Source organism: Gymnoscopelus microlampas (genome assembly GCF_963454915.1).
Source record: "Gymnoscopelus microlampas genome assembly, chromosome: 11".
NCBI lineage: Eukaryota > Metazoa > Chordata > Actinopteri > Myctophiformes > Myctophidae > Gymnoscopelus > Gymnoscopelus microlampas.
The window spans coordinates 27350905-27362815 of NC_139948.1; the positions used below are offsets into that span (position 1 = coordinate 27350905).

Consider the following 11911-nt stretch of genomic DNA (forward strand, 5'->3'; position numbering starts at 1 on the left):
AAATCATGATGACATATAAGAGACAGACAGATATACACTACTATACAGAATGTCATACAATCAGCTTACAGGGTACTGGTATGAAAAATAACAGGTGTGAACATACAGGTGTAATTCATTTCATTCATAATGAACCTTCACTTCTTTGAATGTATGTTTGCCTGCGTACCTTCAGACAGAGGACAATGAAAAGGAAATAAACAGGCTGTCTACATTCCCCTTCCCTCCTTGCATGAATTCCATCAACCGACGATTCACCACCGAGTGAGTTTACTTAGCCCAACATCACCCTTTTCCCAGAAAAGTATTTAATCTGGTCAAACACATAACCTCTATTTCTTTTCTTTTATTTAAAGGTTTGACTTGGACTCATGGGGCAGTGATGAAAACTTTACAGGTGAGTTTGATCCCGTCATGTATTGCATGGTCATGTTTTACAGGCTTCTATGGTACGGACCAATACACAAAAATCGGGAGTGCTAATTTATTTTTTACAGAAGAGTCCATGTCAAACCTTCAAATGGAAGAAAAGAAAAAAAAACAATTTAAAGAAAAAAATAGTTTTTAAAGATAATAACAAATGGACCTGTATGTATACTTACGGTAGTTACTGTGTAAAAATTAAAAAGCAATTGGACCAAATTTAGTCCTAAACTCGGGGTCAAATAGAGTTAATATTTATATACAGTGTGTACAATATATAGCATTACATCGCATATATGTGTATATACAGTATATATATGGTTATGATTGATTGATTGTTGTTATTGTCAGTGTATATACAGTGTGTACAATATATTACATCGCATATATATGTATATACAGTATATATATGGTTATGATTGATTGATTGTTGTTATTGTCCTGTTTATTTATGTTTTGTTTTGTTCTGTTTCTTAAATGTATTATTATGTATTCTGTAACTGCGGAGCCCCTTGAAAACGAGATGGTTCATCTCAAGGGGTTATTCCGAATAAAGAATTTCAATATGGTTATACAATATACTGTTACACAGCAAAATAGGCTTCATTTTGTTTCAAATAATTTTAAGTGACTTTTTGGCACATGCCACATTGTCCTGCATGGTAAACCAAATCAAACAGTTATCCAAGAAGGTTAGAAAGTATTTTGAAATACAATTGACCTGGTTCCACACCATCTAGGAAATGTCTTTTCTGACATTATTTGTTGTGTTTCAGGTGAACAGGGTGAGAGTGAGCCTTCTTTGTGGGATTCTTGGAGCTCACTGAGCTCTCATCTCTTCCCCCCTGATCTAGTCAACCTGCCTCCAGTCCCTCCACACAAACCTAAGCCAAATATTCTAGGGTAAGCCAATGACATTTACATTTCTGTCTAATAAAGTATTCAACCAATCAATCAATCAATCAATCAGTCTAGGGGTTGGTGTCGCAACCCTAGAGGCTGTGCTGCTCCTTTTACCCAATCATGGTTTGAACATTGCCTTTATTGTACATATTTAAGAATAAAATGACAAATTTATAGTGCCTTTTAATCAGAAAAGAAGTGGGGAAAGTCAGCCTAAGGGTGGCACTAGACAAGGAAGGGTTATTGGTCACCATAATCAGTAGGGTTCATCCCTTTGGGAGCATGAAGGTGCACAACAAATTCCATGGCAATCAAGCCAGTGGTAAGATACAGTATGTTGTTTAGGACTAACAGTTGACGGACTGACCAACTGCCCTACATCACCATCCTTAGAGCCCTGCCGCTAGCGGGGCTAAAACACTACAGTCTTATTGTCCTGGCTTAACAATCTTATTAGACTTTGTAGACTATCAATTCTACCCTTTCACCCATTGCCAATAATACTTAGGTGCTCAAAGGACTTTATACAGTTTATTTGTTATATACATACCACTGAAATGCAACTTGCTACATTTACTTGCACCTATTAAACGAAAATATTTTTCCTGCTTCCCTGTCCTCATCCTCCACCTCTTTCAGGGTGGAAACCCCTTCTCCATCATCAAGCCCACCCACCAAACTGAAACCAGGAAGATCCAGTCTAGCTGATGGTATCACAATTGTCGGGGGCAACCAGACTGGGATCTTTGTCAGCAGTGTGAGAGCTGGGTCACCTGCTGAGAACTGTGGACTGAAGGAGGGTAGCGAGCTACTGGAGGTGTGTTAAAATGTATGTAAGAGTGTGTACATTAGTGACTGACAGTGTGTTTGAATGTGTGCTTTTGTATGCATTAAGGACTTGCACTGGTAATTGCCCAATTAGAGCACAGACCACTTAATCTCAACACTCTGGGGATTGATTCCGGCTGGATGGTTGTGTTGCCCATCATCCCTGCATTCTGCTCTTGGTTTCCTGTCTCTCTACACTGTCCTGTTTACTTACTGCACAAATTCCTGTGAAAAATTCTGGATCATCAAACACAATTCAAGTGTGTATCTACGGAATCTGTTTCCATTCTCCAAATCCCTCTTTGTGTTTCTCTCAACTCTGCCCAGCTGGAGCGGGTGCTGTTTGGTGGGGGCAGTGTACTGCTGGAACAATGCACAGGAGAGGTGGCCCATTTTTCTCTACAGTGGTGGACTGAACCTTTATCCCTCAAGCACAAGACCAATATAGAGGGTGAGCTTCATCTTACCTTGATTTTTATATTCATTAGCAGGCCTATTTCACTGCTACATTCGCCGAGGTTGCAATGACAATTTGTGACATTGTCATTGCACCAGGCCTAGACACCTACCCAATACCAATCATTCTCTATTTGTAATATCCTACTATAATTCTACAAAGCTCTGTAGTGGTGAGGTGGTGAGGTGGTGAGGAGGTGAGGTGGTGAGGCCAGATTTTTTTCTGCCCGGTTCTCCTCAGTGGCTGGAGCAATTGATCTGAATTTGCACACAGCCATTGACCATTACACATACATTCCGTGCACTTTACACACATGTGCACGGAACAGCGAAGCCCGTTTTTCAATTTCACCAAATCTCAACTGTTTATTAGCGTTTTTATGTAAAAGAATGTCGCCATGGTTACGGCTGCCCAGCTGTGGGATGGCCCCGCGAGCTATGGGACGAACTGGCTCCCAGGTTGCCCGACCATGTGTGCATATTCCCCCACGGGTATGGACTAGTAATACATAAATAGATAAACTATAGCTTGTCAACTGGAAGGATTTTATGTCCTTAGCTTCTTGCTTAGCACAAGTTTTATGTGAAGTATTAAGTACTTTCAATTAAAGTTAGGCTAGGTAACTAGGTTTTTAATGTTTTGTGTCTACTTCTGTTAAAGCTAATGTGGACATAAAAAAGTAATTTGTCATTATACCCATATATTACAACATCTTTTCAGCTTACTGGACAAGAGTTTCTCTTTCCTTTAGTCAGGCTTCAGGGCAGAATGATGCTAAGCTCCCCTGTTCTTGTCCTCAGCGTACTCCAAATTATGCTCTCAGCTCTCCTCGTCCAGTTTCCTGGGAGCCGACTCCTTCTATGTCCGTGTCAATCTGGACATGGATCCCCACGGCGATCCACCCTGCTTTGGGGCACGCTGTGATGACATCTTACACGTGACAGACACACGCTACAACGGAAGGTACCAGTGGCGCTGTTCCGTTGTGGAGCCACGCACAGCCAAGCCCCTGCAGGCGGGGGCCATGCCCAACTACAACAGGTGCAGTACACAATGACGTGGTTCAGTACAGTATGTCTTAGTACTGTTTCATTTTACTATTCAAGTCAGTGATTAATCCTTAACCTTAGGCTTCGCCTCCTGCTGACCTTTAACACTTGACCTAGAACCTGGGCCTTACCATAACCCAAGGCCTAATCCTAAATCAGGGATACTTTGGCTATGATGTCAAATGCCTCCATACACCCTATTGAAATTATGGTAAGTGAGGATTGGTGAACGCAGAACCTTAACACCACGTTCTGATTTGTGCGGCTTTGTTCACAAACTGCACACATACTGTAGTAATTTACTATCCATAGCTAAAGATTGGACAGGTCGGCCATTCTGTTATTAGACGCTACAGTACGTCTTGTTTATACAGTATAGTATAGTGAATACTACTGGTTGCAGCCATGATTACAATGACCATAGTAAAATTCCCATCCCTGATTCAAATGGATGAATTAAAAGTTCATGCATTGCAATATAATGGTATGTGGATTGTGAGAGGACAATATCAATTTGGATTATTCTTTATCTATTCTAGAGCCCAGCAGTTGTTACTAGTGAGATTAAGAACCATGGCTTTGGAGCAGAAAAACTTTAAAAGGAAGGTGGTAAGTCTCGAGTCTCCTCATGATAATTGTCATTAACTCCTTGTTATAACTGTGGTCATCATATAATCAAAGCTTATGAAACGGTTAACCATTCATGTTTATCCATTTCCTACATGTAGCTGTCAAAGAAAATGCCTGGGCGTATACGATTGGTCAAAGCTGTGGCTCCCAGCTGTCGAGGGATTGGTTCATCACCGCAGGTCTTGTACACACTTAGCCACCGTAAGCTACGACCACTATAATATTATCATGATTAAACATAAATCTAGATGCTAAACATTGTACCATGTGATAGCTATTTATGTGAATACAGACAAAGATATTTTGTTTTGAAATGTGCCTCTGTTAAAGTATCAATACTGCAATGTAGAAACACTCTGTTACAAGTAAAAGTCTGGTAATAAAAATGTACTTCAGTAAAAGTACAAAAGTATTGGCTTCAAAATATACTTAAAGTACAAAAGTAAAAGTACTCATTACGCAGAATGTCCCATTTCACAAGTTTTCAAATGTATACAAATCTTTTGAAAATAGCAGATACAAGCTCACAATGCGTCGCATCACAACGCATTGTGAGCTTGTAGATCGGCTATTTTCAAATGGCCCGAAATGTACTGTATATGCGGCTGAAATGGGTAATGTGTGTTTTGTAATAATAATCAAAATCTACTAAGTAACTAGCAACTAAAGTTTTCAAATAATTGTAGTGGAGTAAAAGTATAATAATTTCCTCTGAGACGTGGTGGAGTAGAGGTAAAAGTACTGAAATGTATACTTAAGTACAGAGCTTGAGTAAATGTACTTAGTTACTTTACACCACTGCATGCATGTGAGTACAGTATAAACGTCAGCATCTGTCTTTCTTCCCAGGTCATGAGGAGCACTTGATCCCTTACAGTCTGGTCCAACCAGTTCAAGTTCAGTCTAAGAGGCCGGTCATCTTTTCTCCCTCATTGCTTTCCCGTGGGCTCATAGAGAGACTGCTGCAGCCTGCAGAGTCTGGGCTGGACTTCAACACATGCCCACCAGGTACACACACACACACACACACACGCGCGCACGCGCACGCGCACGCGCGCACACACACACACACACACACACACACACACACACACACACACACACACACACACACACACACACACACACACACACACACACACACACACACACACACACACACACACACACAGACACAATATACTGTGTATATATATGCTGACTATAACATATATCCTATGTTAACTCTTTGACTGCCAGATCAATAGTGTAATAATGCCACTGCTGCCAGCAAAAACAGTGATTTTACTGTACCTTTGAAAAATCATGGAATATTCTCTGTGACCTCTGTCCTCACAAAGATGGGCTTGTTACACACACAGGGTTGTCGTAGTAGAGGAAAAGAAATTGCCCGAACTCTAGAACTCTATTATATATATATATGCTGACTATAACATAATAACCTTCTGCAACTAAAATATTCTTTGCACTGATTGTGTTTTGCAGAGCCCATCCAGGCCTCAGAACAACATGATAAGAGGGTTTTCCTGTTACACTCTTCCACTCCAGAGCAGGCTTTGGGGGTACGGCTTCAGACAATACAGGATGTCATCAGTCAGGTAATGACCATAAGAGACATTAAAGGGGATTTTGTTTTTACTTACTCACTTAGGCCTTTAAATTTCCTGAGGAACATAGGCCATTGATGAAACGCCTTCATCCTCTCCGGTCTGCATGCCCTCCGCTCCAGTTGTTGCCATGACAGCCCTTTAGTCTTGCGCCTTCATCTCCTATTCTGTGGTTCTTCTCCAGGTGGCTAAAGGTCTTCCTCTCTTACTCCTGCCTTGTGGATTCCATGTTAGAGCATGTTTTGTAATTGAACTATTATGTCTTTGGAGTGTGTGACCTATCCAGTTCCATTTCCTCCTCCCGATTTGTGTTTCTATAGTGTCTTGTTTAGTGAGGTCCCATAGGTTGGCTTTGGAGATGGTGTTGGGCCAGTAGATTCCTAGGAGGCGTCGGAGGCAGGTTGAAGAATGTCTGTATTTTGTTGAGTATGTTGGTGGTTATCTTCCAGGTTTCTGAACTGTAGAGTAGGGTGGATTTGACATTTGAGTTGAAGAACCTATTTGTGGATCATTTGGGTGGGTAGGAAAATGATTGGAACTGGTCCATTTGTTCTCCTCTGTGGGTTCCACTTTCCGGAAGTACAAGCCAGTAATTCAAACTATGCCTTTTGTTTTTCCCAAATACAGGCTTAAATTATTATTTGTCTGAAAAAATAATTACTCCGGGGATATCTATCGCTCTGCTGGAAAGGGACGGGGGTTCTGGGCAGAGAGGTTTTGTTAGCACTACTGCTCAATAGTAGCGTACCACTATCTCCAGACTCACATCAGAATATTTACCTGAGTTTGGGCATATATATGCAGTAATTAGCATTTGAGTACAGACCCAACAAGCAGATAGGGGAGACTGCACTGTCTGTTGTTGCGTAGCGTCGTGTCGTGCATTTTGTTTATTACAAAGACCAAAAAGAGAAATGGTTAATTTTTCATATTTCTAAATTGTGCCTGTGAACGGCATTTTTATTTATGAAAATATTGCTTTTTTCTTTCACTTACGCTGTTTGGCTAGCCCAGGCGTGTCCAGACTTTTTTGACTGGGGTGGCCCTATTGAGGCCTGCACGCACACACACAGGCACGTGTAATTATGCACACGCGTGCGTACACACGCACACAATAGCGTTTTTGTCTCCACTACTATATGCATATCTAAAAACTAACATTGCAGTGTCTTCTGTGGGGTTTTTGTTTTGTTTTTTTACTCAGCCTAATTTCTCTATTTTCTGGAGATATATTTTCTTTTTTCTGACAAATTATTCCAAGACAGTATGTTCAAGTCTTACAACAGAACAGATATTAAAGTTTATTTAAAAGACGGACAATTCGGGGAATCAGAGCACTTGGAATGTGGGTCTACAAGACGCAAAATAATTGAATATATGAATGATTCTAACCACAGACATGACTGCTAAGATCAACAAAATAATAGCCAACAGTGTCAGGGTCATTAAGTAAAAGTAAAAAAAAAGAAAAAAAAAGATCAGATCAGATAATTTTCTTAAAGTTCTGCTCAAACTAGTTTCTCTCTGTCTCTCTTGCTGTACGAAACATTCCTTCCCTGTCATTTCCACTCTGTGGATTGCTACAATGGAACTTATGGAAGAAATTAAATTAGGGCCGAGAGTTCTGTTGAACTGAAGTGATGTGTACTATCTATTTCTACTTTGCTCCATTTGATACCAGGGACAAACCCCCTCTTGCCATGCAAGTAGCACTGTAAGTCCACACTGTCTGGAAAACTTGTAGGCTACACAAGTTGAGAGTTGACATGAGATTTGATCATAGCCTCCGCTCACGTCCAAACTCATAAATGCTGACCTTTGCGTGGAAATGACAGTACGCCCAGTCTTCTGTCATACATTCATCGTTTTCAGACTAAATGGTATTTGTTGCATTTATATAGCGCCTTTCTCCAAAGTACTTTACAATCATTCACACACACTCACTCGCTCGCTCGCACGCACGCACGCACGCACGCACGCACGCACGCACGCACGCACGCACGCACGCACACACACACACACACACACACACACACACACACACACACACACACACACACACACACCAGTGGTAGTTGAATGCAAGACACCAACCTGTTCATCGGTAGCAGTTATAAGGGCTCTGTGTCCTGCTCAAGGATACGTCAATATGCAGCAAGGAGTGAGGTGCCGGGAATCAAACTGGGAACCTTTCAATTCCAAGATGGCCACTCTACTTCCTGAGTCACTGACACCCATTCCTACTCAGTGTACATTATTACTTTATCTATGTTTTTCTCCCTTTCTACCTCTACGTCTCTGAATGTCTCAGGATAAACACTGTCTGTTGGAACTGGGGCTGGCCAGTGTGGAGAGTCTTCTGAGACAGGGGGTTTACCCCATCGTCATCCATATCCGACCTAAGAGCAAAAAGCACAAGAAACTGAGGTAGAGATCCATTTATGACATTTTTCCTGTGTTGAAACAAATTAAGTGTAGCACATTACAATTCAATTATGATTATATTAATGTCAAATGTGAGAATTACCTATAACTAGACCATACCCGGTCGACGCATCCGTGGGGGGATATGCGCACATGATCTGGCAACCCGGGAGGCGACATTCTTTCACACATAAACGCTAATAAGAAGCTGAGATTTGATGAAATTGAAAAACGGGCTTCACAGTTAAGTTCAGATGGTAATGGTCAATGGCTGTGTGCAAAATCAGAGCAATTGCTCCAGCCACTGAGGAGAACCGGGTAGCAGCTTCACCACTACAGAGGTTACTAGAATTATAGTAGGATCTTTAGAAAACAATGTTAAAATGTAAAAACAAAAATATTATAATTTTTAAATTAATTAATAAAATGTAATTTGTTCTTAAAGGACGACTTCACCTATTTTCAACCTATCTTTATATAATTGGTCCTCACTAATGCTCATTATAATATGGTACCATTTTTGTCTATTCACTCTGTGTCTCTCAAAGGAGGCCTGTGGACAGTTCAGAAACCCGCCTACCAGTGACATCATCGATGGGGAATCCAAGCTAATAGAAACTGCAGGATTTCTATTCCTGGAAAGTTAGCATGCTATAATGGAAGCCATTGTTCTCGTGTTAATAAAAAATAAAAATCTAATTTAGAAAATTGAAATCTTGTTTGAGAACATAACTCTGCCTCATGCTGTTGTCACTGGTAGGCGAGTTTCTGAAGTGTCCACAGCCCTCCTCTGAGACACAGACAGAGTAGGAAAAAAATGGTACCATTTTATCATGAGCATTAGTGAGGACCAATTATATGAAGATAGGTTGAAAATGGGTGAGGTCGTCCTTTAACCTGCTTTTTTGATTTACCTTCTTAATTCCTACTCTTTACAGGAAGTTCTTTCCAAGGTGCTGGGAGGAGGGTGTGATGGAGGAGGTGTGCCAGGTTGAGGAGCTACAGCTGGAGACACTGCCACTGCTCTACCACACCCTGGAGCCCAGTACCTGGAGCTGCACAGACGAGCTGCTGGCTGCCATACGCAGTGCAATATACAGCCAGCAGAGGGCGGTAGCTTGGCTCGAACTGGACAGGCTACAGTAGAATCCACTGGGTGGAGATGCTTGTTCTAAAAACAGAATCTTAAAACCAAACATGTTTTTTATACAAAGCAGTCTCTCCTATGTTAAATAAAGCCGACATCCTGTTTAAAATGGTCAAAATTATGTTTGATAGTCCTTGTGAAAAAAAGGGTGTAGGGTCTAGGTGTAACTTGCATTAAGGATCTGACACATTTGATATTCTGTGTTCTGTTTTAAGTAATTTGGCAAAGGATCTTCTTCTTTCTGCTAATTCCCATCGGGCCCGGGTCGCCACGGTGGATCATCAGTTTCCATCTGGTTCTGTTTTCTGCGTCTTCATCAGTGACATGCCACCTGCATCATGTCTTCTCTCACTGCATCCATAAACCTCCTCTTTGGCCTTCCTCTTCTCCTCATACCTGGCAGTTCCATCTTCAGCATCTTTCTCCCAATCATCTCTCCTTTTCACATGTCCAAACCATCTCAACCTCGCCTCTCTTGCTTTAACCTCAAACCTTCTAACCTGGGCTGACACTCTAATGTAGTCATTTCTGATCATGTCCTTCCTTGTCACTCATAATGAGAATCGTAGCATCCTTAATTCTGCCACCTCCTGTCTTTTAATTTGGCAAAGGTAAACTTGAAAATTGCTGAGGTGCTTTGGGATACATGTTTAACATACAGTACATAATGGACATGACAACATACAGTTTACAGAGGGAAATAGTACATTAATCCACCAATCTATCCATATATACACACATTGTTGTGTAGAACTACACCAGTCAATAAAGAGTCAATAGCTAATGACTATCAGGTACAACTATACAACTAGTACATCAGTCAATAAAGTGTCAATAGTAACTGCCTATTGCGTTGTAGTAGCTTAGCTTTTAACACATGTAATGTTGTTGTTAGAAGTAATAAACATAATCTCCCGGGAGGAAGTGGACTAAGAAAGGGGAGGAGCCAACCCCAAGTTTCTGTTTTACACAAAAAAGGAGGTGGTGCCTCCTAGGCAATAACAAAGATTTTGTATTTTTTGTATTTTTCTCTTTTTTTTTTTTTACAGAATGGGTTCCCAGACTGTATTGTAATAGAATGACAACTAAGTGCTGAATCTGTTCTCTTCAAGTCGTGTCACAGACAGGTGAAGCTAAGTAGCTACCACTTACCAGCTCACTATCGCTATATATATCACTATATAGAGAACTATATGTATGACTCCACTCGTATTCATTTTTGTTTTCAATTCATTTCACTGTTTTTGTATTTATGTAGCTCACAACTCTTAACGTTTTATTGCATTACTGTATGTAGCCTTGTAATTATTTACTGAGTTCATTTCTAAGGTCTTTTGCCTGGTTTGCCTGGTCATCTAGTTATGGCTGCAGAATAGTTTTTGAAGCTGTGAAGTAGATAGAAAGAGAAAGTTGAAAATGGAAAATGAGAAAATGAGAAAATGATGAAGAGATAAACTCCAGCCAAAGGGATTCATATACTGCTGGTTTTCAGTTAAGTGAGAGAATAATTTAGACCTGGGACACCAGCTGAATGCAATTAACTACCTGGAAGAATCAAAACAAACTGTTCTGGGTAGGGTATTCAGAGACGGATCTGAGATCTGTGGAAGGTGGAAGCAAACAACAAATTGTTCAAATGTCTATCTGACGGACCCACCACTGCTGTAAGACAACAAAGCTGTAGCCAAATAATTGCTGTCAAAGCTGTAACTCTGCTATGATAGTAACATGAATAGAAGGTAATACTGTAGCACAGAATACTACCACACCACTGTATTTCTTCTCTCACCATTTCCCTTATTATATATTATCTCCGCCAGGCTGACAGGCAGAGATTTGTTGTTTGTTTTGCTTTTGCAACTGTTATAGAGCCTTAAAGAATAAATATAATCTTTGTTATCAGTAACATGTTAACACATTTTCTTAAACACAACACTAAATCATCCTAATCTCTTTCACAGCCAAGTTTAGGAATAACAGTGTCAGTAGGCTACACAGTAAAATCCTCAGTGTTAAAGGAGGTCCAAGTGTTGTTTTTATTAGTGGTTAAAAAAATGTAAAGCTCCTATATTCAGATGTAATGTATAGTGTTTGTACAGTAATGATCTCCTCATCTGTCCTATTCTTTAGTAAACAGAAAAAAAACATTTACAGATTGGGATAGCAATAGTATCAGGAGAGAGAACGCCACAAAGATCATTTATCAGCTTCAGTTGTTTATTGTCCCAGTTACAATTGTGTCTGTCTTTTCTATCACTTAAAAGTTTAACTTGTTTATCCTGTATCCTGGATGAGTTTTCTGTATGAGTTTTCTCTCCTGACAGAATAAAGTTGGTATCCCATTCCCAACCTGGCTTTTCTGTTTACTAAAGAGCTGGAGAGACGAGGAGACCCTTGTTACTGAACAAACACTCTATAGCTATATATAGAGCTATTTAGCTCG

At 40.4% G+C, this 11911-nt stretch overlaps 1 protein-coding gene across 1 annotated transcript in view; it reads left to right on the plus strand.

Annotated features, from left to right (window-relative positions):
* The window catches only part of LOC311056289 (caspase recruitment domain-containing protein 11), a 28007-nt gene extending 16195 nt beyond the window's left edge, over positions 1-11812 (plus strand). The window contains exons 13-24 of the mRNA XM_084072804.1: positions 176-264; positions 357-397; positions 1200-1326; positions 1966-2143; positions 2482-2605; positions 3412-3652; positions 4200-4269; positions 4389-4491; positions 5140-5298; positions 5776-5888; positions 8209-8324; positions 9260-11812. Coding sequence (XP_083928930.1) covers positions 176-264; positions 357-397; positions 1200-1326; positions 1966-2143; positions 2482-2605; positions 3412-3652; positions 4200-4269; positions 4389-4491; positions 5140-5298; positions 5776-5888; positions 8209-8324; positions 9260-9467 — 1569 coding nt within the window. The 3' untranslated portion in view covers positions 9468-11812. The remainder of the gene's footprint in view (positions 1-175; positions 265-356; positions 398-1199; positions 1327-1965; positions 2144-2481; positions 2606-3411; positions 3653-4199; positions 4270-4388; positions 4492-5139; positions 5299-5775; positions 5889-8208; positions 8325-9259) is intronic.
* The last annotated feature ends 99 nt before the right edge of the window (positions 11813-11911 follow it).